The 24,061-nt window shown below is 34.7% G+C and overlaps 1 protein-coding gene across 1 annotated transcript in view; it reads left to right on the top strand.

Moving 5' to 3' along the window:
• Positions 1–24,061, top strand: part of LOC6038302 (protein lozenge) — a 68,669-nt gene that overhangs the window by 29,068 nt on the left and 15,540 nt on the right. Inside the window, exons 3-4 of the mRNA XM_038249316.1 lie at positions 5,634–5,747; positions 15,889–16,176. Of these exons, the coding sequence (XP_038105244.1) occupies positions 5,634–5,747; positions 15,889–16,176 (402 nt within the window). The remainder of the gene's footprint in view (positions 1–5,633; positions 5,748–15,888; positions 16,177–24,061) is intronic.

Here is a 24,061-nt window from a genome sequence, read left to right as displayed (position 1 = left end):
ATATCACATTTGTACAATGAACCGCTACATATGTGATTTTTCCCTATCTTAATGTGGGTGTCAGGTTAGGAAGCGTTTTTTTTTAATTTTAGTTTTTGTAGAATTTAGGATTTTAACTATAAATATCAACTTTTAATACTTTGCCTTTAGTTATTTAGGGACAAAATTAGTAACAGTGAATTTAGTAATTCTATCAGAATCGGTAATTTTCATTCAAGTAGCATAAAAACCATTATGATTTGTCAAAATTTCCGTAGAGTCTCGATCAATCAATAGTGAAACGATATCGTACTAAGTTCGAACTAACGGTTGTCGGATTATGATTGTATCGACCATTGTTGTGAATCGAGGATCTACTGGAATTCTGACGATCAAATGGTCGTCTCTATTTCAATTCACGACTTGTAAAATATGAACTGTTATTCATTTTTTTTTTTTTTTGTTTTTTTAAAAGAAGCCAGACAGGTTTTACAAGAAACGTTTTATAGCTATTAATTAAAATGTCGGGGATTTGAGATAAGAGTAGCTTTCGGATAGGTTGCTTTAAATCCTGTATTCAATTCAAGTTAGGTAGTTATCCGCAAATGAAAATTTGGACTTATATGAATAATTGAACATTTTGGACTTATGAATAACACACAACTGTGCATTTATTCTAGAATCAGATCCATACAGCGTCGGTGTTTATTTGGTCGAAGTGTACTAATTCATTGGCAGATCTGGTTCTAGTTGTAATGTACGACAAGACTACTGACGGACGTGACAAGACGAGGGCCCAGTTTAGAGGTTTCGACATCAACGATGTGCGGCTGGATCACCCTCCCAAAAAAAAAAAAAAAAATACTGATTTTTTCAAAAAATCGAAATACCGTTCGCAAAAAAATTTCAACTTTGTTTTGTCTATGTAAAATTGAAATTGCAATCAAAAAGTATTTTAGTGAAACTTTGATGAAGTGCACCGTGTTTTTAAGTTAAAGCCATTTTTAGGTAACTTTTTTGAAAACAGTAGATTATTTTTTAAATTAGTGTACATGTTTGCCCATTTCAGAAAAATATAGCTGAGAAAATTCTCTATATTTTGCTTTGGTAATGGTAGGTTGGTAGGTTGGGTACGACTTTGAAAACATAAATTTTCCTGTTTTTAAACCTTTGCAGGCAATATCTCAGCAACTAAGGGTTGTATCAAAAAAGTTCATAAAAGCAAAATATAGAGAATTTTCTCAGCTTTTCAAAAATATTTTTTTTTCAAAAGAGGGCAAACATGTGCACTAATTAAAAAAAAGAAACCACGGCCATTTTCAAAAAAGTTACCTAAAAATGGCTATAACTTGAAAACGGTGCACTTTATCAAAAATTCACTAAAGTACTTTTTGATTGCAAATTTGATTTTACATCGAAAAATGAAGTTAATAATTTTTTGCGACCAATATTTCGATGTTTTGAAAAAATCACTTTTGATTCAAAAATTCATAACTAGAACAAAGATTATTTGCACAACCTGGAAATTTCTGAAAATTTTGCATTTGATGTCCCCTAAAACATTAAAAAAATATATTTGGACAATTTCGAAATTTCGTTAGGGTGGTCCGCTACACTTTTCAGATAAAAATTAAACATTTCCAAACTAAGATATCTCGAGATTGATACCCCTGGGATTTTTCAGCGTTTGTTTGCCCGAGCAGACGGAAATAACTCGGGAATAACATTTTTTGATATTTGAAAATACTAGAGACTAATAACATTTTATGTTATTTATAACAAGATTTGTTATTCGTCGTTATGATTTTTTGTTATTGGATTGTTATTGTAATAACAGACTAATAACATTTTAAGTTATTCTTCAAACAAATCTTTGTTAATATTTTAACAGCTGATCCGATCATCCCAATAACAGTTGGAGGCATTCTTCCATAACAAAAAAAAAATACCAGGTTGTTCTGGCTTTCGCCACAACTCGCTCTCTGTAACAGTATTCCTAATTCCAGTCTACGCTCACCAAGTCGTCATGGCCTAGTGGTTAGCATTTTTGCTTACCAATCCAAAGGACGGAGGATCGAACCCCGCCTCGAGCGACTTCGATTTTTCGTTCATATTCATCATTTCAAAATTTATGTGTTCTTAACTTTCTCGTTGGGAGCAGATGGGAATCGAACCCAGAACCATTCGCTTATAAAGCGAACACCGTAACCAGTCAGCCACGGCCGCTCCTTATATTAAAAAAAATGTTGAAAAGTATAAAAAATATAATTTTGTTTTGATAACATAAACTGTTATTGAAATCTTATACAAAAATGGAATTTGCAAGAATATCCCATAACACTTTCTGTTATGTTAACAGTATTTGTTATTGAAATGGCATGAATTTAGTTATTACCGTCTGTTCGGGTGATTGCAACTTGGCACTCAATATTTGGGCTGCCTTTTTCGAGATATTTGAGTTTTTAAATTGCATCTTTTTGACAATTTGACTGTAACTTTTGACCCTTAAGTCCAAAATGACCTGCTAAAAAATGAAATGTTTGTTTTTAAGAGCTCTACACCCAGAACTGGGCATCGACATACGAGAGGATAAAGAGCACGATTCGGTAGTAAAATGGTACTGTGTGCGGACGGAGAGGATAAATCCCGAAATTACCGAGAGTACTTTACTCATAGGTTCATCTTCAAAAAAAGTTCATGTATCAAAAAAAAAAGTACCGGTACCGAGACTCGAACCCAAGACCTTCGGCATATTGAACCGTGCCTTTGCCGTATGGGCCACCATGGTTCAGTGACTAAGTGGCGGTCATTTGTCCATATAAGCCACTCAATAGGATGAACTGTTCCAATGAACGAATGAACACGCGAGAGGACTATACTCTCGCAAAATAGCAATTTCCTCACGTTTCTTTTCGTGAGGACTATCCCCTCGTTCTTTCCCGAGCAGACGGAAATAACTTGGGAATAATATCTTTTGATAATTGAAAATACTAGGCCAATAACATTTTATGTTATTTATAACAAGATTTGTTATTCGTCGTTATAATTTTTTTTTGTTATTGGATTGTTATTGTAATAACAGACTAATAACATTTTTAGTTATTCTTCGAACAAATCTTTGTTATTATTTTTTGTTATTTTAACAACTAATCCGATCATCTCAATAACAGTTGGCGGCATTCTCCCATAACAAAAAATGTTATTCCAAAGTTGTTTTGGCTTTCAATCAATATCAGACCAATAACAAATTGTGTTATGATAACATAAACTGTTATTAAACTCTTATGCAAAAATGGATTTTTCAAGAAGAATCCATAACACTTTCTTTTATTTTAACAGTATTTGTTATTGAAATGGCATGAATTTTGTTATTACTGTCTGCCCGGGTTAACTTTAGGTGTAAATGTTCTCGAACATGTTTTCTCTCAACTTTACTCTGAATTTCCAAGCTCAAATAACTTATTTGAAGGCTTGCTCAGATCCTTTCTCTAAATTTGGACATAGATTGGCGTAGATTGCGAGATAACATTTTGGTGTCTTCGACAAAGTTGCTTGGATCGGCAAGGCCAGCAACTTTCTAGAAGACGAAAAAAAATCACCCTGATCGTGAACCACCCTATATTTCAATCAAGCCAAATGGTGTCCCTTCCCATTCGCAACGACTCCTCTGAAGACGATCTGGATAACTGTGAACTCTCGAAATGAACTTTAATTTGTCCACCGTTTTTTTTTTGGTAAGACAGTGAGCAAGAGAGCAACACTCAGGCGTGAGAATTGCTCTCTTGCTCTCTGTCGCATCCTGTTATAGCAGTGTCGTCTTTTGGCATTGACTACTACAGACAAACGTTTAGCTGTCCCAGTCCGTTTCAGGTTTTGTGATATAAAAAGCAGACTGCAACTGTAACGATTTGTTCATATTATTTTATTTAGATTCGAACATTTGAAACATCAAGTTTAACATGGCTGTTTCCGTGGTAATGGTTTGTTATGTAATCGATTTTTTCATGTGAGATTATTTCACCTTTAATTGTTAGCTTTTTCAGTAGCCTTAACTTTTTACAGATCACTGCTATTATGCTATCATCAATATAATTTGTACTTATATTATTTGAATAAACATTCATCAATTCCAAATTTTCTAACCGTGGGCAAAGTTCCAAAAATGTCCTAAGTAAGGTACATGGCATTTCTATGCGTCTCATCCTTAAACATTTCAGTTGATCAAAATATTCAGAAACTGACTCCCCGTAATCATAATGCATTGATTCCAATTCAAGATGCTCAAGTGATTCCATCTGCTCGATGGCTGCGAAGAAAATTGACCAGGATTTAATTTTGCTTTTTTTTATCGTAACGTGGGATAGCTGACGAGAATTGCGAACAAACTGTTGAAAACTCCTGTGCTCGAGATTGAGATCGCGTAACTCAACCTGCTTTAGGTTGTGAGCTTCTAATTTACTGAAATCTATTTCGTGACATGTATTGTAAGTTATCGATAATTTCTCCAACTTCATCATCTTGTTTAAAAATGTTGGTGTCCACACTCCTGACCCGTTATATTCGAATGCAAAGTTCTTCAACTCTGGTAGAGCGTCGCCAATTATGTTGATGGTCTGTAAATTGAAAAAGTATTAATGAAATATATGAAATAAAATTAAATAATAGTAAATTAGAGTCTTACCGGATTATCAATTTTCCCAATCTCAAGAGACGACAAATTTTTGAGTTGTAAAACTTGAGAAAAGTAGCTAGCAAGCGAAATTTCCTGAAGATTATCTTTATTTGCCACAAGAAATTCCGCAACTGTTTCTAAATTCCAGTAACCATGAAATAGCTTAAAACGCTTAACATGAGGGAATATTTCTCGAAAAATACTCAAAATCTCATAATTAGAACAGTTCACAGTCAGTTGCTCCAACTTATCCAATCGAACACCCTCGATAGAAGCACAATTCACTGGATAGTTGGAACGGTACCACAAAGACCGCAGATTTGGCGTGTGCTGCAACATTTTGAGTAGTTTAGGTGTCGACATCTGACATGAATCCAGCTTAAGGTGTTGTAAATTTTCGCCGAACCCTGTCCACCAGCGATCGATGCTGGAAATTCGTGTGTTTTCGAACGTGGCACTTCGCGCAGGTATCAAGCACGTAGGTTGAAAGTCACGATCTATGACAAAATCCTTAAACCGGATGCCAAATCTCTGCATAATCACAGCACTTTCGTCGACGATCTGCTTCCAGCGTTTGCAGGTAGAGCGTACGGAGAGCAAACTTTTGAAATCGAGTAGCGCGAAGATTTTCTGCCAGGTTTCCGTTGACGGTTGAGAACGCAGTTCGAACTCCGAAAGTGTGGTGGTTATTTCCTCCACTTGAGGTAACTTTTCCGCGGAAATGGTTGGACAACCGTTCGACACTGTTGAAGTCATTCTGGATGAGATTGGTAACGATTCACGGTTGAACTATGACTGGGATAAATCGTTCTGATGAATGCTTAAATATACTTGAGCGTACTGAGAGGTAGACCAGTGGAGGTAGTCAAGTAAGTGGAATTTGACAGATTGACTTTCTAACTTACCCTTATAAAATCACCGATTTACCTAAAATTGCAAACTGTAACAAGTAATCTTATTTGAAATCCTTTCTTCTCCCCAGGCAAAAGCTTCACCCTCACGATAACCGTGTCCACCACTCCGCCCCAGGTGACCACCTACACCAAGGCCATCAAGGTGACCGTGGACGGACCCCGGGAACCCCGCTCCAAAACCAGTGAGTATAGCTTTCGCCTTATTGCTACTCTTAAAATCAATTTGAACGCCCTGCAACACGTCATCTGGCTGAGTTCTCGAGAACAGAAGGAAGACAAGCAACTTCGGGTTTTGCTTCTGTTTTTCGAAAAGAATCAGTAAGAAGACGGTGTGGAAGCTACCTGAACAAAAAAAAAGGTTTTTGGCGCACACGCGAACCTTTTTTCGAACCTAACATATGGTGGCTTTTCTTTTCTGAACTTACTTAAGGTACTAAACATAACTTATAAAATCATTGACAGATTGACAAAATTTTACAGATTGGTACTTACCCGCTTTCCTCAAACTGCCCCGGAACACTTAAAACTATCACTTTTAAAAACTTACCTGAGATTGCCCAACTTTCCTCGCAAGCCCTCCAGGGGTACCTCAATGTTGACGTCCGTATTAGAGATGGCGTTCGGCGACGCAAGTTCAAAAGTTCGTTACACTTTCAAAAACGAAGTACATCACACACATGTGTGGTTGTTGCGTCTTGGTGTAGCATATGCTTGCGGTTTGCCAACGATCTGCGATCGGCGTCCTAATTTTCCCTTTTTTTTCAAAGTCAAACTTCTTCAAGTCGACTTTTTCGTTGTAATCGAAAGTAAATTTGCCGTTGCGGTTTTCGCTCATTTCTTTGACGCGTAGTAGGCCGTCACACAATTTTCTTCTTTAAAAAAAAACAACAAATTATGCTTCGACAAGAACAGCTGCGAAAACATCACCACCCACCAACCACCATGTGTATCTTAATTAATCTGCCCCAAACCCAGCAGGCTGTGAAAGTGTCAACTCCTGACATTCAATTAACTTTAAGGGATTTAGATAAACTCGCCGCCTACTAGCGCGCCCGCTAGACTCGTGATGGAAGAAGAAAAATAAAGGCAAAAAACCTTATCAGCGGAGGAGAGACCAAAGTGACGATGCCGACGACGACGCCGTCGGGTCTACAAAGTCTGTCACAAGTGGTCTCCCGGGGCTTGTCACAAACATACACACACATGTGAAGCTGATAAGAGTGAGAAAAGAGAGAGAGAGAAAGGGTTGCTAATTATGCTAAAATAATAAAATGAGAAAAAAATATCGAAAATGTGGTGGGAACCAAGTGAGGGATGTTTTGTCGAAAAATGATTCTTGCTTTTATGTGTTTATGTTGCATAGCGTGTTTGTTCACGTTTGGACTTGTTGCGAAAGTGATGTCGCACTGACATGTGATAAGCGATAAGAAGTTGGGCGCCGCTCGATCTCTGTTGGAGACAGTGCTAGGCGAGGAAATGCGGGAATTGATTTTAAAAAATATTTTCAGGCAAATAATAATTATTTATAAACTTTAAATTTGATAGACACCTTTTGTAATTTTTTTTAATGATGTATTTATTTCATATCAAATTAAAAAATCAACTATTAAACTAAGGATATTTTAATATATTCAGCGTTGTTTTACACAAATTCTAAATTGTTCGATTTCAATGGAACTCAAAATTTAGTCAAACATTTTGAAAAGAAAAAAAACAGCTGTAATCTTTACCCCTCTTCGATGCTTCCCAATTTTCTTTTATAAGAAGAGTTCTAAGCAAGGGTCCTGATTTTCGGTTCAATGAACAGAAACCACTCACTCATCGCCTATCCATTCGTCGCCTATTCCAACCCGCTAGCATTTATGAGCGAATGAGTCTCGCAAGCAGCCAGCGAGTGGCCCGAACTGTTCACTCAACGAACAAATACATCGTGAAAATATTTGCCTACTCCGTCGCTCGACGACACTCACACACTAACATGCTCAGCGAAGAGCCACTCTCACAAAATGCCAGCGCGGCAGTCTTTTTGTCTCCACGCCCTCAGTTTGCCATCAATTTGATTTTTTTCTTGGTGGATGTTTCTTTGAATGGTGTCTATAATGTTATGAAATCAAAATAAATGCAAAATCTAATTGATAACATTGATTTTAGGCAACCCAAATCAATGAGTATAACGCAACGCATCAGAGAAAAAATGTTTTCAGTTCAGAGTGATCGGAGACGTTCGGCCTGCCTGCGCCGTTCGGAGACTGAGCCGATTAGAGAGAGAGAAGGAGAGTAGAAGAGAGAGCGTTCGGGAGCGAATGGTGTGAAAGTGATAAACGGTAGGAATTCATCAGGGCAGTATCGCGTCGCCTGCTATTTGTGCTCGCGAATGGAGTTGTTGATTTTGAGCAACCCTTTGTTCTATGTTCTAAGTGACGATTTCTTAGAATTTTTTGCTCGTAAATTTTTCTGAAATTTGTAATTTGTTTTAAATCCTCTCTTACTCTCAGTTACACTTAGATGTAAAAAAACAAATTTCTTATTTAAAAAAAAAAAACTTGATTTTGGATTAATTTGAAGACCTGAATATAATTATCTAAACAAACATTTACTTGAAAATTTTAAATTAAAAAATGTTAAAAATCACAAATGATCCAAACAAGGGTTCGAATAATTTTATTTTTTTTGGGTTGTTTTAGCCGAATTAGAGTGGTCTTAAATTGCATTTTCACCCATTTTCACTTAAACCACAATGAATAAAAAATCATATCTCCTGAATGGATGAACAATTTTGAGCTTGCCTCGACTTTTTAGGATAAATACTTACAATTTAACAAGCATAGCGGAGTTAGAGGTGGGCAAAACCGCTCTATTTTTGGAGCCGCTCTTTAAAATGAGGAGCTCTTTTGAACGGTTCATTCGCTCTTTTTAAAAGTCTTGATAAAAAAGTCTTTTTAAAGAATAATAATTTGTTGTTTATTTGTTTGCCATAGTCTGATACCTCCTTTACGGTCAGTTGTGCAATGAAATCTTTGTTTTTTTTTAGTTAGTTTTTAGCTTTACTTTTGGAGAAATTTCAAAGAAAACTGATAAAGTTGCCATAAAACCCTAACGAAATAGGTCGATTCACCTATTTTAAAATGTAAGGAAATAGCCCAACTTTAACCTACCTCGGAAAAGTACATCGTGGGACAACTTTCACAAATTTAGCTATAATTTAATTATGATTGAAATATTTGAAATTACAATTTTTTTTTTTTTTTTTGTACTGAGGAAAGGCTATAAAATTACTCGATTTTTTTTAATTAGTTTATATTTTCAAAATTTGGAAATTTAGCCATTTCGATTTTGAGACAATTGTTTAAAAAAAATGCCACTATGTGAACCACCCTAACTCGGCTAGGACTATCCTAATTGCAAAAAAAACGGTCTCATCATTTGGACCAAGTAACCCTCACACCAAGTTTGAGCAAAATCGTAGCACTTTTGGTTTGGCTCAAAGGGTTTCCAGCATCGTGGATTGTAATCCTGAATTACAGGGATTTTTAGCAATTGGTTGAGCGTTTTTGGAATTACCTAGTAATTTCATAATAATTCGAACTATTCATTTGACTGATTTTCGCTTAGGGACCATCCATAAACCACGTGGACACTTTGGGGGGGGAGGGTTAAGGCGATTGTCCACGTTCCGTATAAAAAAGTTTTTTTTTTGTATGGACAATTGTCCACGAGGGGGGGGGGGGTTGAGATTTGCAAAAAAGTGTTCCACGTCCCTTATTCTTTTTTGAAAATAACAAAATAAAACAATCATGGAATGAATTAAAACATTTGTAACATTAAAGTATTGAGCAGATTGAGGTCAAATTTTTTTCAGAAGCTCGATTATGGTCTGGATTATGGTATGTAGAATTCAATTTAGATAAATTGCCAAAGGAATACTTTTGGAAAGTGGTGAAAAATTGGCTTTTACCTTTTTCAAAGTTGTTTTCGCTCATGGTTAATTGGTCCAACAGTTGTAAATCAAGAAATAATTATCAACATGGATGATAATTTGGGAGGATGTAGGGCTTGACGAATGCAATATTTCCGATAAATAAACGCTTTGAACATTTCAATTTTCGAGCGAATTTTTATTTGAAAACAACTTTGAGCACGTTTTTACCACACACGGACGCCACGCGAGGTCTACGGCAAATTGATCCCCAAAATTCGGATATTGAAGATAGACTAATTCTCTGCCAATCGATCGGGCTTCGAAAGTCGATCGTCTATGATTTTTTGCAGATTTTTCCGATTAATATTTTTCGAGAAAAATCCCGGATTACGAAGCATGATCTTGAGTTGGAGCCAAAAGCAAATCCTATACCTTTCTTTAGTAAGAAAGGCAAAAACTATTTTTAATTATGGTTTTGTAATTTAGGTTTTTATGAAACTTTGTTCATCGATTCCAAAGGTCGAAATAAGCCATTTTGCATCATTGGTTTCTCCATACAAATTTGGGGGCTGTCCATAAAAAATGTTCAATGCAAATATTTGAAAATCTGTATCTTGAGAAGGGATATTCTTATCAATTTGATATCTTCGGCAAAGTTCTAGGTTATGATAGGAACTATTCAGGTTTATTAGGTATGCAAAAAAAAAACATGTTCCTAACTGAACTAGCAAATTTAACCAAATATTACCACTCTCATTTTTTTTTCTCATTTTTAGATGTTTTAGTGGACAAAAAGTGCTATTTTTGTGTTTGACGGACGTTTAGTTTTTCGTCAATCTGTGATTTTAATAAAATATGGTTTTTTTAGAGATTCAAAAATTTACCCAAATAAGCCTTAAAAAATAATTTTTGGATGTTGATAAAAACAAATTACTTTTGTGATTTTTGAAAAAATGTACCTTTTTTGAGTAAAAGGTAATCATCGTCCATCTCTGAAAAAAAAATATTTGAAAACCTAAGACAATTCGCTACCATTTTCTGGATATTGTTGATCCGACCTTTGGTTGCCTTATGGCCTTACAAAGAAAAAAACATCACGATAAATATTATTTTCTATATAAGTGCTATCCATTCAACCCTCAATTTTTAATCTATTATATCTTGAACTCTATTGATCCGATTTATAACGTTAAAAAATTAAACTCGAGTTAAATTTTGAAAGCCTTCTCACGATAAATAATTTCTTTAGAATTTAAATACCTTTTTTATTTCAATAGTTTTTTTTTAATTCCTATTAGAAAACTTTTAACTTCAAGCATAATTTTCACCCCTCGTAATTCTCCCACCCTAACACTTTCCCACACCGCCCACACCAGTAGAAGCTGTCATTGGCATCAATGCTTTCCCTCTTTTACTACTATACATGTTGTACTAGTTGTACAGGCAATGCTCTGTATCTTAACTGTAAAACCACGCCGCGCGCGATCCTTATCTGGTTTCCCACAACTCATTAACCGCTGATTAACCCGGCGACAACGAGCAAAAATAAAAACCGCAAAAAAACGAGGCAAAGAGAGAGTCCGAACCTATTTTGATCACATGTCCAGCTGAGAAGGAGGAGGAGGCGGAGACGTGTATTCTTATCTTTTCGGTTTGTTTTGGTTTTGGAGATTAATTTTCTTTTTTTGTTTTTATTTCGATTTTTGGTCCAAGTGATAGTTTCCCACGACGTGCGCGCGCTATCTCATGGGTCATCGACATCCTCGAAATTTCGGACATCGCACCGAATGACCAACATTTATTTTAACGTCCCAAATAGATCCTTTTCGGAAATTCGGACTCCGGAACCGACTCCGGTAAAAGGTCGTCGGAGAAAAATTATGTAATTGCCTCTTAATGGTGTTTTGTCGAGGAGAGCGCTCAAATCCGGAACGTCCTCCTCTGTCATTAGCTCGAAAAAGGCATCCGTTGACGTCCGACTTGGCTCCGGACCGACAACAGACAGAACAGACAGAAGAGTGGCCAAATTATTTATACCTGATGACCTGTGCGGGGGACCAGCATTCGTTCGTTCTGGTGCAGTTTTGGAGGCACCCCCGAGTCCATCTCCGGATTTTAGATTTTAACGAGCCCGAGCTCTCCGGTGCATCCTCTGTTTTGGGCTCTCCATTACACTGGTCTTCAAAAAACACCATGTAGGTCGCTTTTCTAGTTTTGAAACAGTTTCCCGTAATGTAATACCTCCTTAATTATTCATACAAACTTTGGAGCAAAACGATTCATAAAAACTTGCATGCAAGTTTCGCACCTTACGTGCAATTTAAAGGTGATATTACATTGCAGAAAACTAGATTAGACACTAAACAACATATCTATTGTTGGTCATGGAGAAATTAATACCACCGTTAGAAGATAAAAATTCTATCAAAAAATTTCGTCGACCAGTGCTGCCATGAGGGAATGCAAAACGACATCAACGAATGTTGATGGCCCATAACAGCAGATCCAGTGGGACAGTTTGGGGTTCAATTTTCCGATTTTTAATACCCCGATCCCCCCCACAGGTCCTACCTGTTTGTTGGACAAGACAACACATACACATTGGGGCACACTTTACAGCCCCAAACCGAGAGTACGACTGGGAGGAGGGCTGGAAATTGCAAGCAAATTAAACGGTTGCATATTTAACCAAAATCATACCCCCTTTTGAGGACGACATTTCGGTTGAAGCTTTTGACGATGACGATGCGAAGGGGCTCTGTTTGTTTGTGAGTGTTTTGGCCACCAAAGTGAGTCGTTTCATCCCAGGGGATTAGGGGAAATTGTCGGCACTCCTGTGGGGACAATCCGATGGGTTTGCTGACTAATTGGGCTCAGATTGGGCGACTGAGCATTGCAAAAGAAGGGAAACGAGTTACAATCGGAAATTATTAAGCGAAACTGAATACAAGATTGGGCGAAAAAAAATGTCAAAAATGTTGGAAGCAACTCTTTCCTCTTTCCTCTTTCCTCTTTCCTCTTTCCTCTTTCCTCTTTCCTCTTTCCTCTTTCCTCTTTCCTCTTTGCTTTTTCCACTTCCTTTTCATTTTCTTTTCTTTTCCTTTGTTTACCTCTTAATTTTCCTCTCATTTTTACTCCTAATTTTCCTCTCAGTTTTTTTTCTTAATTATCTTTTTAATATTTCTCTTAAATTGTCACTTAATTTTTCTCTTAAATTTCCTCTTAATTTTCCTCTTAATTTTTCTCTTATGTTTTTTCTTAACTTTTCTCTTAAATTTTCTCTAAACTTTTTTCTTAATTTTCCTATTAGTTTTCCTCTTCTTTTAATCTTCCTCTCAATTTTACTCTCAATTTTCCTCTTAATTTTGCTCTAAATTTTCCTCATATTTTCTATTTATTTTCCTTTTTTTTCTTCTTTTTTTCTATTTTTTCTTCTATTTTTTTTATTTTCTTTTTATTTTCCTTTAATTTCCCTTTTTTTCCTTTTATTTTCTCTTTATTTTCCTTTTATTTTGCTATTTTTTCCTTTTATTTTACTTTTATTGTCCTTTTATTTTCCTTTAATTTTTCTTTTATTTTACTTTTTTTTTCTTTTATTTTCCTTTTATTATACTTTGATTTTCCTTTCATTTTCATTTATTTTCCTTGTATTTTTCTTTTCATTTAATTTTCTTTACTTTTCTCTTAACTTTTTTCTTAATTTTCCTATTAGTTTTCCTTTTCTTTTAATCTTCCTCTCTATTTTCCTCTTAATTTTGCTCTTAAGTTTTCTCTGAATTTCCTCATATTCTCTATTCATTTTCCTTTGATTTTTCTTCTATTTCTCTTCTATTTTTCTTCTATTTTTCTTCTATTTTTCTTCTACTTCTCTTCTATTTTTCTTCTATTTTTCTTCTATTTTTCTTCTATTTTTCTTCAATTTTGCTTTTATTTTTCTATTTTTTCCTTTTATTTTACTTTTATTGTCTTTTTATTTACCTTTTATTGTCCTTTTTTTTCCTTTTATTTTTCTTTTATATTCTTTTTATTTTACTTCTATTTTGCTTTCATTTTCATTTATTTTCCTTTTATTTTTCTTTTAATTTTCTTTTATTTGCCTTTTATTTTCATTTCATTGTCCTTTTACTGTCCTTTCATTTTTCTTTTAAACCGATGCAAATATTTTTCAAAATTTTTACCCTTGACTCTGGCCGGGGTCAAAAAAATGAGATAACAAGCAATAGTTTCAACACTTGCATGGAAAAAGTGTTTAAAAATGCATTTTACACTAGTTCAGTTGTTTTGCAATCATTAGTTTTCAAAAAATGTAAGATTTGACGAAAACAAAAAAAAATGCTGAAAAAACCTATTTGCGATTATAAACAACGAAAATTTTTAAAAATTAAAAAAAATCAAATCAACCCAAACATGCTAAAAAATATTCTAAACGCAGGGGAGTGCATTTAAAATTGATTTCAGTTGATTGCATTTTAAAGTTGCTTGAATCAACAATTTGTTTGCCCCCTGATTTTTCGGGCCATCTTCGGAGGGAGGGGAAGGGGGGGGGGGGACAAAAACTTTTTATTTTCCCTTAATTTTCCTTTAAGGCTGTTACAAATATTATTTAAAGTTTTTGTCTCCAAAATTGGCCCGAAAAATCAGAGGGAAAAAAATATTTTTTTCAAAAAACATCATAATTTCTAAGGAAATTGAACTGCAATCAGCTGAAATTAAATTAAAATGCATCTCAAAGCGTTTAGAATCATTTTAAGCATGTTTTTGATGATTTAAAAATCTTTTAAAGTTTTTAAAATTTTCGATGTTTTTATCGCCAATTTTTTTTTTGCTGACATTTTTGTTTTCGTCAAATCTTTTTTTTTAAATTAATTATTGGAAAACAACTGAACTAGTTTAAAATGCATTTTAAAACACTTTTTCAATGCATATTTTGAAACTATGGCTTGTTATTTCAATATTTATATTTTTCATTTTTTATTTTTTCAAATGTTAATAATTATAATTTCGAACACAACCAAAATTGGAATACAGTAAAAACCCGATTAGCCGAAGGTTTCTTAGGAAATTTAGATGAATTAATTTCAGATTTTTTTTCATTTTTTCACATTTTTCAATGTTAGTTGTTGATTGCCTGTTTCATTACCAAATGCGTTTTCTAAACAAGTCATAACCGTAATTTTGGCCGTCATCTTGGATTAAAAATGTCCAAATCAGTTTAAAGAATATTTGGGGTCAAATTTAAGTTCAACAAACTAAAACTAGACAACAAAATATTATATATTTTTTCACGATTCGATTATCCAAAGTCAAATTTTCCCTAGAACTTCGGATAATCAAGTCTAAACAGTATTAAAAACATAACCTAAATCACAGTAAAACCCCCTTAGTTCGGCCTCACTTCACCCAACTCCCAACCCAAAAACATTCAGTTAACAAATGTGGTCTCCCTCAAAACGACGACGGAAGGACACCAGCCAGCGCAATTTGGCCGCAAAAACCGCAGTGCGAACCGGGGCCGGCCGTTTTTGTGTTTGCGTAATTCGCGGCCACAGGTCACCGTGGTTGTGACCTGTACACACAGAAACACACGCGCGACGGTCGGTTTGGCGCGAAAAAATGGCCATTTCCGTTCCATTTCGAGTGCTCAGCCGTTTGACGTTGAAGCGGGTCGTACAAATGACCAACCAAGAGACAGTTTGAAATCCACCGTGTGATAGAGTGGCTATTCCGCGAGTCTTCTTCCGAGCGGAGGGGGGTTGTTCGTGAATTACGTGATTTTAGTTTTGAAAGCATTCAAAATTGAACTGTTTTTAAGGTTTAAACTGCTTGATGATGCAATTTTGATTCACCAAGTTACGTAGTTTACGAATATCCCCCTTTGACTTCTGTCAGAATCGCGGACCACGATGTTTTGCGTATGGTCGTGAATGGATGCACCGCGGTTGAGCCTTTTGACGGAGCTCGATTTTTCACCTCCATCGTCGTCCACAAGAGAATTCGACTCTCTGCTCAAGGGGACGAACGACGGCGGCGGCGGCACGATGTTTGGCTAATAACCTAATCAACCTGTCAAAACAGACCGCCCGGCGGAGTCCGGCGTCGTCGATCACATGGCCTGCTTGGGTTAGGAAAAGGACGTAGGAAATTGACGAAAAGGGACTGGTTCCGCTTTCTTTGCTCCTTTTTTTGTTGTTGAGTATCGGTTTTTTGTTTGTGAGACTTTTGTAATTGATTCTTAGGGTGTTATTATCGGAGGGGTGTTTAAGGTGGTAATTATCGCACCCTAGGCGTCATAACGGTTTCAATCGGGAAGTCTTTGAAAAGAACCGACATTTTTGCTCTGAGCAAATTTTCAGACTAATTTAAAAAATCGTGACGTCTTTAACGAATGCCCCCTCAACTTTCAGACACCCCCCAGCTGCGACCACCCCCGCTGCACCGATTCCTCGAGCAACCCGCCTTCAGTCACTTCCCGGCCCGGTTCAACTCTACCGGCTCCAGCGCCGGGATCGGCGGCGCCAGTGGCAAGGGGTCATCCATCAACAACTACAGCGGCGGCGCAGGAGCCAACAGTACAAATCATCACCACCACCATCATCACAACAACGGCAGCAGCAATAACAACAGTGGCAGCTCCAGTTTGAACACCAGCGTGGACTCGTCCAGCGATTACAAGCCAAATCTGAACCTGCCCGGTAAGAGTCAAATCTTGACGTTGAAAGGAGGGAAATTGGATATTTTTTTAGGGCTGACCCCCGCGGTTATTATGTGTGTGTATCGACGAATTGGATTTGCATCTACGCCACGGCAATTCACAAGTTTAAAGTCATTTTTTCAGAGCGCGAAAGTGGCGGTAGTGAAATGGTCGATTGTTTACAAAATTTGCAAAATTTACAAAATTTACAAAATTTAAAAAAATTACAAAATTTACAAAAATTACAAAAATTACAAAATTTGCAAAATTTACAAAATTTACAAAAATTACAAAATTTACAAAATTTACAAAATTTACAAAAATTTAAAAATTTACAAAATTTACTAAATTTACTAAATTGGGTACTAAAACCCTATGTAAATTTTTATGTACAACGATAAAAAACACGATTAAAAACCATTTCTGATCACTTTTTTTTCATTTTAATGCAAAAAAAAATTTGACAAGACAACATTTATTCGATGGATTAACTATGGTCCCCTTGGAACGAGCTGTCAAGTAGGAGCTTTTCTGTCGAGAAGGACCGCGAGGTTAATTTTTAAAAATTGAATCCATTTAAAACTCTTTGTGGTCGTACAAAGGGTCATTGTACTCAGAAAAATAAGCTTTATTGCTGTAAACAATAATATCAGCAATCTAAGCTTCATTTTAGGACCCAATTTACTAAATTTACTAAATTTACTAAATTTACTAAATTTACTTAATTTACTAAATTTACTAAATTTAATAAATTTACTAAATTTACTAAATTTACTAAATTTACTAAATTTACTAAATTTACTAAATTTACTAAATTTACTAAATTTACTAAATTTACTAAATTTACTAAATTAACTATATTTACTAAATTTACTAAATTCACAAAATTTACAAAATTTACAAAATTTACAAAATTTACAAAATTTACAAAATTTATAAAATTTACAAAATTTACAAAATTTACAAAATTTACAAAATTTACAAAATTTACAAAATTTGCAAAATTTACAAAATTTACAAAATTTACAAAATTTACAAAATTTACAAAATTTACAAAATTTACAAAATTTACAAAATTTACAAAATTTACAAAATTTACAAAATTTACAAAATTTACAAAATTTACAAAATTTACAAAATTTACAAAATTTACAAAATTTACAAAATTTACAAAATTTACAAAATTTACAAAATTTACAAAATTTACAAAATTAAACAAAAAATAATAAAATTGCCCATTTTGGTCATTAAGGTCATTAACGTCATTTAGGTCATTCAGGTCATTTTGATCATTTTCGTCATTTTGGTCATTTTAGTAATTTTGATCATTTTGGTCATGTTGGTCATTTGGGCTTTTTAGTTATTCAGTCATTTTGGTTATATTGGTCATTTTGGTAATTTTGGTCATTTTGGTTATTTTGGTCATTTTGGCTATTTTGGCCATTTTGGCTATTTTAGTAATTTTGGCTATTTTAGTCATTTAGGTCATTTAGGTCATTTTGGTCATATTGGTCATATTGGTCATATTGGTCATTTTGGTCATTTTGGCTATTTTGCTCATTTTGTCAATTTTGGCCATTTTGGTCATTTTGGTCATTTTGGTCATTTTGGTCATTTTGGTCATTTTGGTCATTTTGGTCATTTTGGATATTTTGGTCATTTTGTTCATTTTGGTCATTTTTGCTATTTTGGTAATTTTGGCTATTTTGGTCATTTAGGTCATTTTGGCTATTTTGGCTATTTTGGCAATTTTGGCAATTTTGGTCATTTTGGTCATTTTGTTCATTTTGGCCATTTTGGTCATTTTGGATATTTTGGGCATTTTGGTCATTTTGGTCGTTTTGGTCATTTTGGTCATTTTGGTCATTTTGGTCATTTTGGTCATTTTGGTCATTTTGGTCATTTTGGTCATTTTGATCATATTGGTCATTTTGTTCATTTTGTTCATTTTGGTCATTTTGGTCAATTTGGTCATTTTGGGCATTTTATAAATTTTGGTCATTTTGGGCATTTTATAAATTTTGGTCATTTTGATCATTTTGATCATTTTGGTCATTTTGACCATTTTGGTCATTTTGGTCATTCGTCGTTTTGGTCATTTTTGTCATTTAGGTCATTTAGGTCATTTAGGTCATTTAGGTCATTTTGGTCATATTGGTCATTTTGGTCATTTTGGCTATTTTGCTCATTTTGTCAATTTTGGCCATTTCTGTCATTTTGGTCATTTTGGTCATTTTGGTCATTTTGGTCATTTTGGTCATTTTGGTCATTTTGGTCATTTCGGTCATTTTGGTCATCTTGGTCATTTTGGTCATTTTGGTCATTTTGGTCATTTTGGTCATTTTGGTCATTTTGGTCATTTTGGTCATTTTGGATATTTTGGTCATTTTGTTCATTTTGGTCATTTTTGCTATTTTGGTAATTTTGGCTATTTTGGTCATTTAGGTCATTTTGGTCATTTTGGCTATTTTGGCTATTTTGGCAATTTTGGCAATTTTGGTCATTTTGTTCATTTTGGCCATTTTGGTCATTTTGGATATTTTGGGCATTTTGGTCATTTTGGTCGTTTTGGTCATTTTGGTCATTTTGGTCATTTTGGTCATTTTGGTCATTTTGGTCATTTTGGTCATTTTGATCATATTGGTCATTTTGTTCATTTTGTTCATTTTGGTCATTTTGGTCAATTTGGTCATTTTGGGCATTTTATAAATTTTGGTCATATTGGGCATTTTATAAATTTTGGTCATTTTGATCATTTTGATCATTTTGATCATTTTGGTCATTTTGACCATTTTGGTCATTTTGGTCATTCGTCGTTTTGGTCATTTTTGTCATTTAGGTCATTTAGGTCATTTAGGTCATTTTGGTCATATTGGTCACATTGGTCATATTGGTCATTTTGGTCATTTTGGCTATTTTGCTCATTTTGTCAATTTTGGCCATTTCTGCCATTTTGGCCATTTTGGTCATTTTGGTCATTTTGGTCATTTTGGTCATTTCGGTCATTTTGGTCATTTTGGTCATTTTGGTCATCTTGGTCATTTTGGTCATTTTGGTCATTTTGGTCATTTTGGTCATTGCCAAAATTACCAAAATAACAAATTAACCAAAACAACACTGTAATAACCCCTGTAATTGTAATATTTATACAAAATAATATATTTTGTCCTGTTTTTAGAACTGCTTAAAGTTGGCAGAATGCTTTAGCTCGATTGTGACAAAACAAAACAAAATCGAAGTTTATCAAAGAAAAATCCTTCTTCCAACCTGCCGCACCTAAATTACGCATAATGATCCCCGAAGAGTCTCTCATTTGGCTGAACTGATGGAAAAAGGCGAGGAAAATATGTATATCATTGCAGAAAAGGCAGAAAAAACAGAAGCTTGCTTGATTGGTTTTAGTGCAGACGAAGGTACAAGGAGAAGAAGATCGTCACGTCCACGACTGACTGCCCTCTCAACCGTTTGCTACCTGTTGAAGATTGTGGTCACTGGCTGCTGCCGCTGGATGATCATCGGTCAATCAGCCGGGGTCATTACGCGGAACCCTTTCTCGTGGGCATTTCACAGCTTTTTACTGCTTTTCGATCGATATTGTTGTTGGCATTCCGGGTTGATTTCGTAATGAAGTATAACTGAATTCGGGAATCTGTTTTGAAATTTTGAAAAATCACTGCCAATCTTCATCAAAACAAAAATTAATCACTGATTGATGGCACAACTGTTCGAATCAAACAGGTTCTTAACCCCTCCTTCACCCTTTGATGTTCCTAACATTCTTTCGATTAGCAAAACACATACACCTTCTGCGAAATTCGAGTCAAGTCGCGGAGGACCACCCACCGTCGTCGTCCCGCATGTGTTGCCATGACATGCTCAAATTTCCATCGTTTCAGAATTTGAGCTCAACATTTTGTCACCAATCAATCGACGTCTCGCCGCGCGGTGACTTCAAAATTTTCAGATTAATTAACAAAGTCAAATTAAATTTGCTGCGCGATTTGGGAAGAAGACGACGATTTTGAAGGATTCCGAACTAATGGATTTCGGAAATACTTTCATTTATCATCGCTGGCGCAACAACTATTTGAGACGAGAAATTAATGTTTCTCTTCTTGGAGGGGGAAAACTTCAGGACCTCCGAAAACAAACAATCAGCGCCGCGTGGAAATTACACGGTTGTTCCACGGGGCCCATAATTGACTTCCTTTCAGGCACTTTGAAAATTGGACGGAACGTCCGACCAGAAAGATCCTCATAATTCACGAGTTTGAGTTTTGCCTTTCACCGACTACGGGCAGCAGAAGGCAATTTCGGCAACTTCTTGGGCAATTGCGCCAGGGCTAATGATCGGAGCACCTGCCGTTGAACCGGTGTGCGCTCCTCGAAGGAGAGAGAGGATGCACTTTAACCTTGCCCTCTCCGAGGGGGGTCACGAAGCAAGGGTTAGTCGTTGATCCTTCTGTTCGGTTTTGGTCACGGCAGGATTTGCTTTTTTCTGTGGAAGGAAATCCATTCATGGTCAAAATCGACTAAAAGTACAATCGCATTGTAGACTAACTTAACATTTTTGCTGAATTCAAGCTTTTTGCATGAATTCAGGCGTAAAAATGTTTTTGACAGATGACAGTTTGACAGAGAATCACTAAATCTGGAACACACTTGAAGATCACTGCACTTAAACACTTACCTTCACTCCACTTTATCAGCAATCACTCACTTAAACACTTACCTGAGAACAACAAACCTAATGTTCAATCCTTCTAGGTATTTGACTTTGAAGTCCGTAATTGAAAGGTCACTTTTGGGCGCTTACTTTGGATTAGGAATTTGAAGTCCGTAATTGAAGAGATTTTGTTAAGACTTACAATATTCACTTGAATTTCCTCAAAACTAAATGTTGAATGAATATCCAGTCTTAATCTGAACCACATCAGAAGGCAAAACCCTCACTCACTCCATCTGCTCTCCATTATAATATTATCGTCGAACAGGAGTATGATGCAAAAATAACACATAATAGCATACTGGCCGTCGTATATGCAATCACTGCGTGCTGTTGCATCTGCACACCATCCGTAACCCATAATCCACCGATATTGAACTCTCTTGGCACGCAACGTTTCACCTTTCTGAATGAATGAACTGACTATGATTCGTTTCTCAATGAGCTCTCTCTACACTGCACTTGGTGCACTTCACAATGCAAATCCAGTTTTGAAAAGAAGCCTAATTTCGGTCACGTTTCGAAAGGGTAATTTTCCCGCAACATTTAGAAAGAACTCAATTAGAAATGCGAGACGGAAGTGCGTGTGTGTAATTTGGCAGCCCCTAAAGTTATGCAACGCAGTCAGTTCATAAAATTTGGCTTGGCCCCGCTTCCAGCAACCCTTTAAACAAACGGCAAGTACCACCCAGCAACTCGGGTTAAATCGTGTCGAACGGCGATAAATGTCATGATAAAAATTAAATAACTGGCCAATTTTACGCATAACTGACGATACGGCCGTAAAACGTGTTACAAAAGTTATGACACTGTTGGCGTTGCAGAGCTGGAGTGCACTTTTCCCCAATTTTTATCCGCCACGTTCAAGGTGGGCTTTAAGAGCGGTTTTTGCCAGTAAAAATCTGTTCAAACTCTTTAGAAAGGTAAAAAAACAGTTTCAAGCATAGAGAAAAAGAGATATTATGTTTAAAAATAATCTACAATTTTACTGTCAATTTGAATGTTCCGGAATTCACCTGGAAAGTTTTGAACCAAGGTTGTTAATCGATAAAATTATCGTCGATAATATTGTCGTCTGACGATAACGATAATGGTTATCGTTTTCGTTATTTCGATAATTCTATCGGCGATCATCTTATCGCCGATAATGGACGATAACTCATTTTTTAAATCTTTCTAAAATCGATTAATTCAACCATATCTTGTTCAATTTTCAGGGCTTTCACTAAAATATTTTTTTTTTGAAAATGTAGTAAATTTCAAAGTATAAATTTGTATTCAAAATTGTTCACAAAATACCGTAGTTTTTCGAAAATACTCAATTATTCATATTTTGCAATATGGGTATCAAACGAAGCGAAATTTTTGTATGTTTTTTATCACTTAATTAAAGTATATTTGTAAAATACTGAAATTTACACAAATTACCGTATTTTTTCGTAAATACAAAAAAAAAACAAAATATGCAATATGGGTATCAAACAAAGACAAATTTTGTATGCTTTTTCACTTTATAAGAGTTTTTTTTTAAATTCCAAAATTTTCACAAAATACCTTATTTTTTCGAAAATACTCAAATTTTCAAAATTTGCAATATTGGTAACAAACGAAGCGAAATTTTGTCTCTCAGAGTTTTTTTTTTTGTTTTTTTGTCACTTTATTAAAGTATTTTTGTAAAATACTAAAATTTCAACAAATTACCGTATTTTTCCGTAAATACAAAAATTTTCAAAATATGCAACATAGGTATCCAACAAAGACAAATTTTGTATGCTTTTTCACTTTATAAGAGTTATTTTTTGCAAATTTCAAAATTTTCACATAATATCGTATTTTTTCGAAAATTTTAAAATTTTCTAAATTTGGAATATATCAAACGATATGAAATTTCGCATGCTTTTTTAAATTTATTAGAGCTTTTTTGTGGAAAATACGAAATTTTTTACAAATTACCGTATCTATTCGAAAATACTTAAATTTTCAAAATATGCAATATGGGTAACAAACGAAGCGAAATTTTGTTTGCTTTTTCACCTTATTAGAGTTTTTTTTAGCAAATTCCAAAATTTTCACAAAATAACGTATTTTTTCGAAAATACTAAAATTTTCAAAATATGCTACACAGAAAAAAAAATCAATCCCCGTAATCGTGAATTGTTTTCATGAGTTAGAGAACCACGTAGGAATTTATTCATGAGTTTGGTGCATTTGCATTATAAACGTGAATATATTCCTTAGTGGTTCTCAAATTCATGAACATAATTCACGATTTCGAGAATTGATTTTTTTCCGTGTATATGAGTATTCAGCGAATTGAAAATTGGCATGCTTGTTCAATTTATTAGAGATTTTTTTAAAATACTAGTAACGCATCCTGCTAAAACGCTCAACCAAACCACTAAACAATTTTGAGTATATATTTTACTTCGAAACTTAATACATTTTCAAAAAATATATTCTTTGTAAAATTATCACCACAGTTAATTCACACTTGAAATTATTTTTAATTTTAAGTCGAATTATTTAATTTTCAATATCAAGTCGATTGCTTATCATCAGCCAGTGAACAAATTCATACATGTTGAAAAAAACGGGAATTTAAATCATAACAAATTATATTTTCAATTTCAAGACGATTGTCCATCATCAGTCAGAGCACACATTCAAACAGCTTGCAAAATCTTTATTTTTGGTCAAAGTAAAAAGTTTATCTTTACCTTCAAGTCGATTGTTCATCATCAGCCAGAGAACAAATTCTTACAAGTTGAAGAATCGTAAATTTTAGCCAAATTTGAGAATTTAAATCTTTTAAAATTATTTGTTTAGAATTGTGGGAACACAATACCTTAAAAGTTGAAAAATCTTCAATTCTGGTCAAAATCCATGATTTTTTTTTATGCCAAGTGCTTTATGCATAAATTTATGCAAGTTTAACAATCTTTTATGTAGGGCTGAATTGTAGAACTACATGCAGAAAAATAAAGCATATTTACATCAACAAAACGTTTTGTTGATTTGAAAATCAAGATTTTTGTTGAATCAACGCTAAACGTCAAACCACCTTTTTCAAAACAACAAAAGATTTTTGTGGAATTCAAAAGAAATAAAGGTTTGTTTCAACGCAAAATCGGCGTTGATTATCTTCAACAAAATTTTTGTT

The sequence above is a fragment of the Culex quinquefasciatus genome, chromosome 1 (assembly GCF_015732765.1).
Source record: "Culex quinquefasciatus strain JHB chromosome 1, VPISU_Cqui_1.0_pri_paternal, whole genome shotgun sequence".
NCBI classification, from domain to species: domain Eukaryota; kingdom Metazoa; phylum Arthropoda; class Insecta; order Diptera; family Culicidae; genus Culex; species Culex quinquefasciatus.
This window is presented reverse-complemented; position numbering and strand designations above follow the sequence as displayed.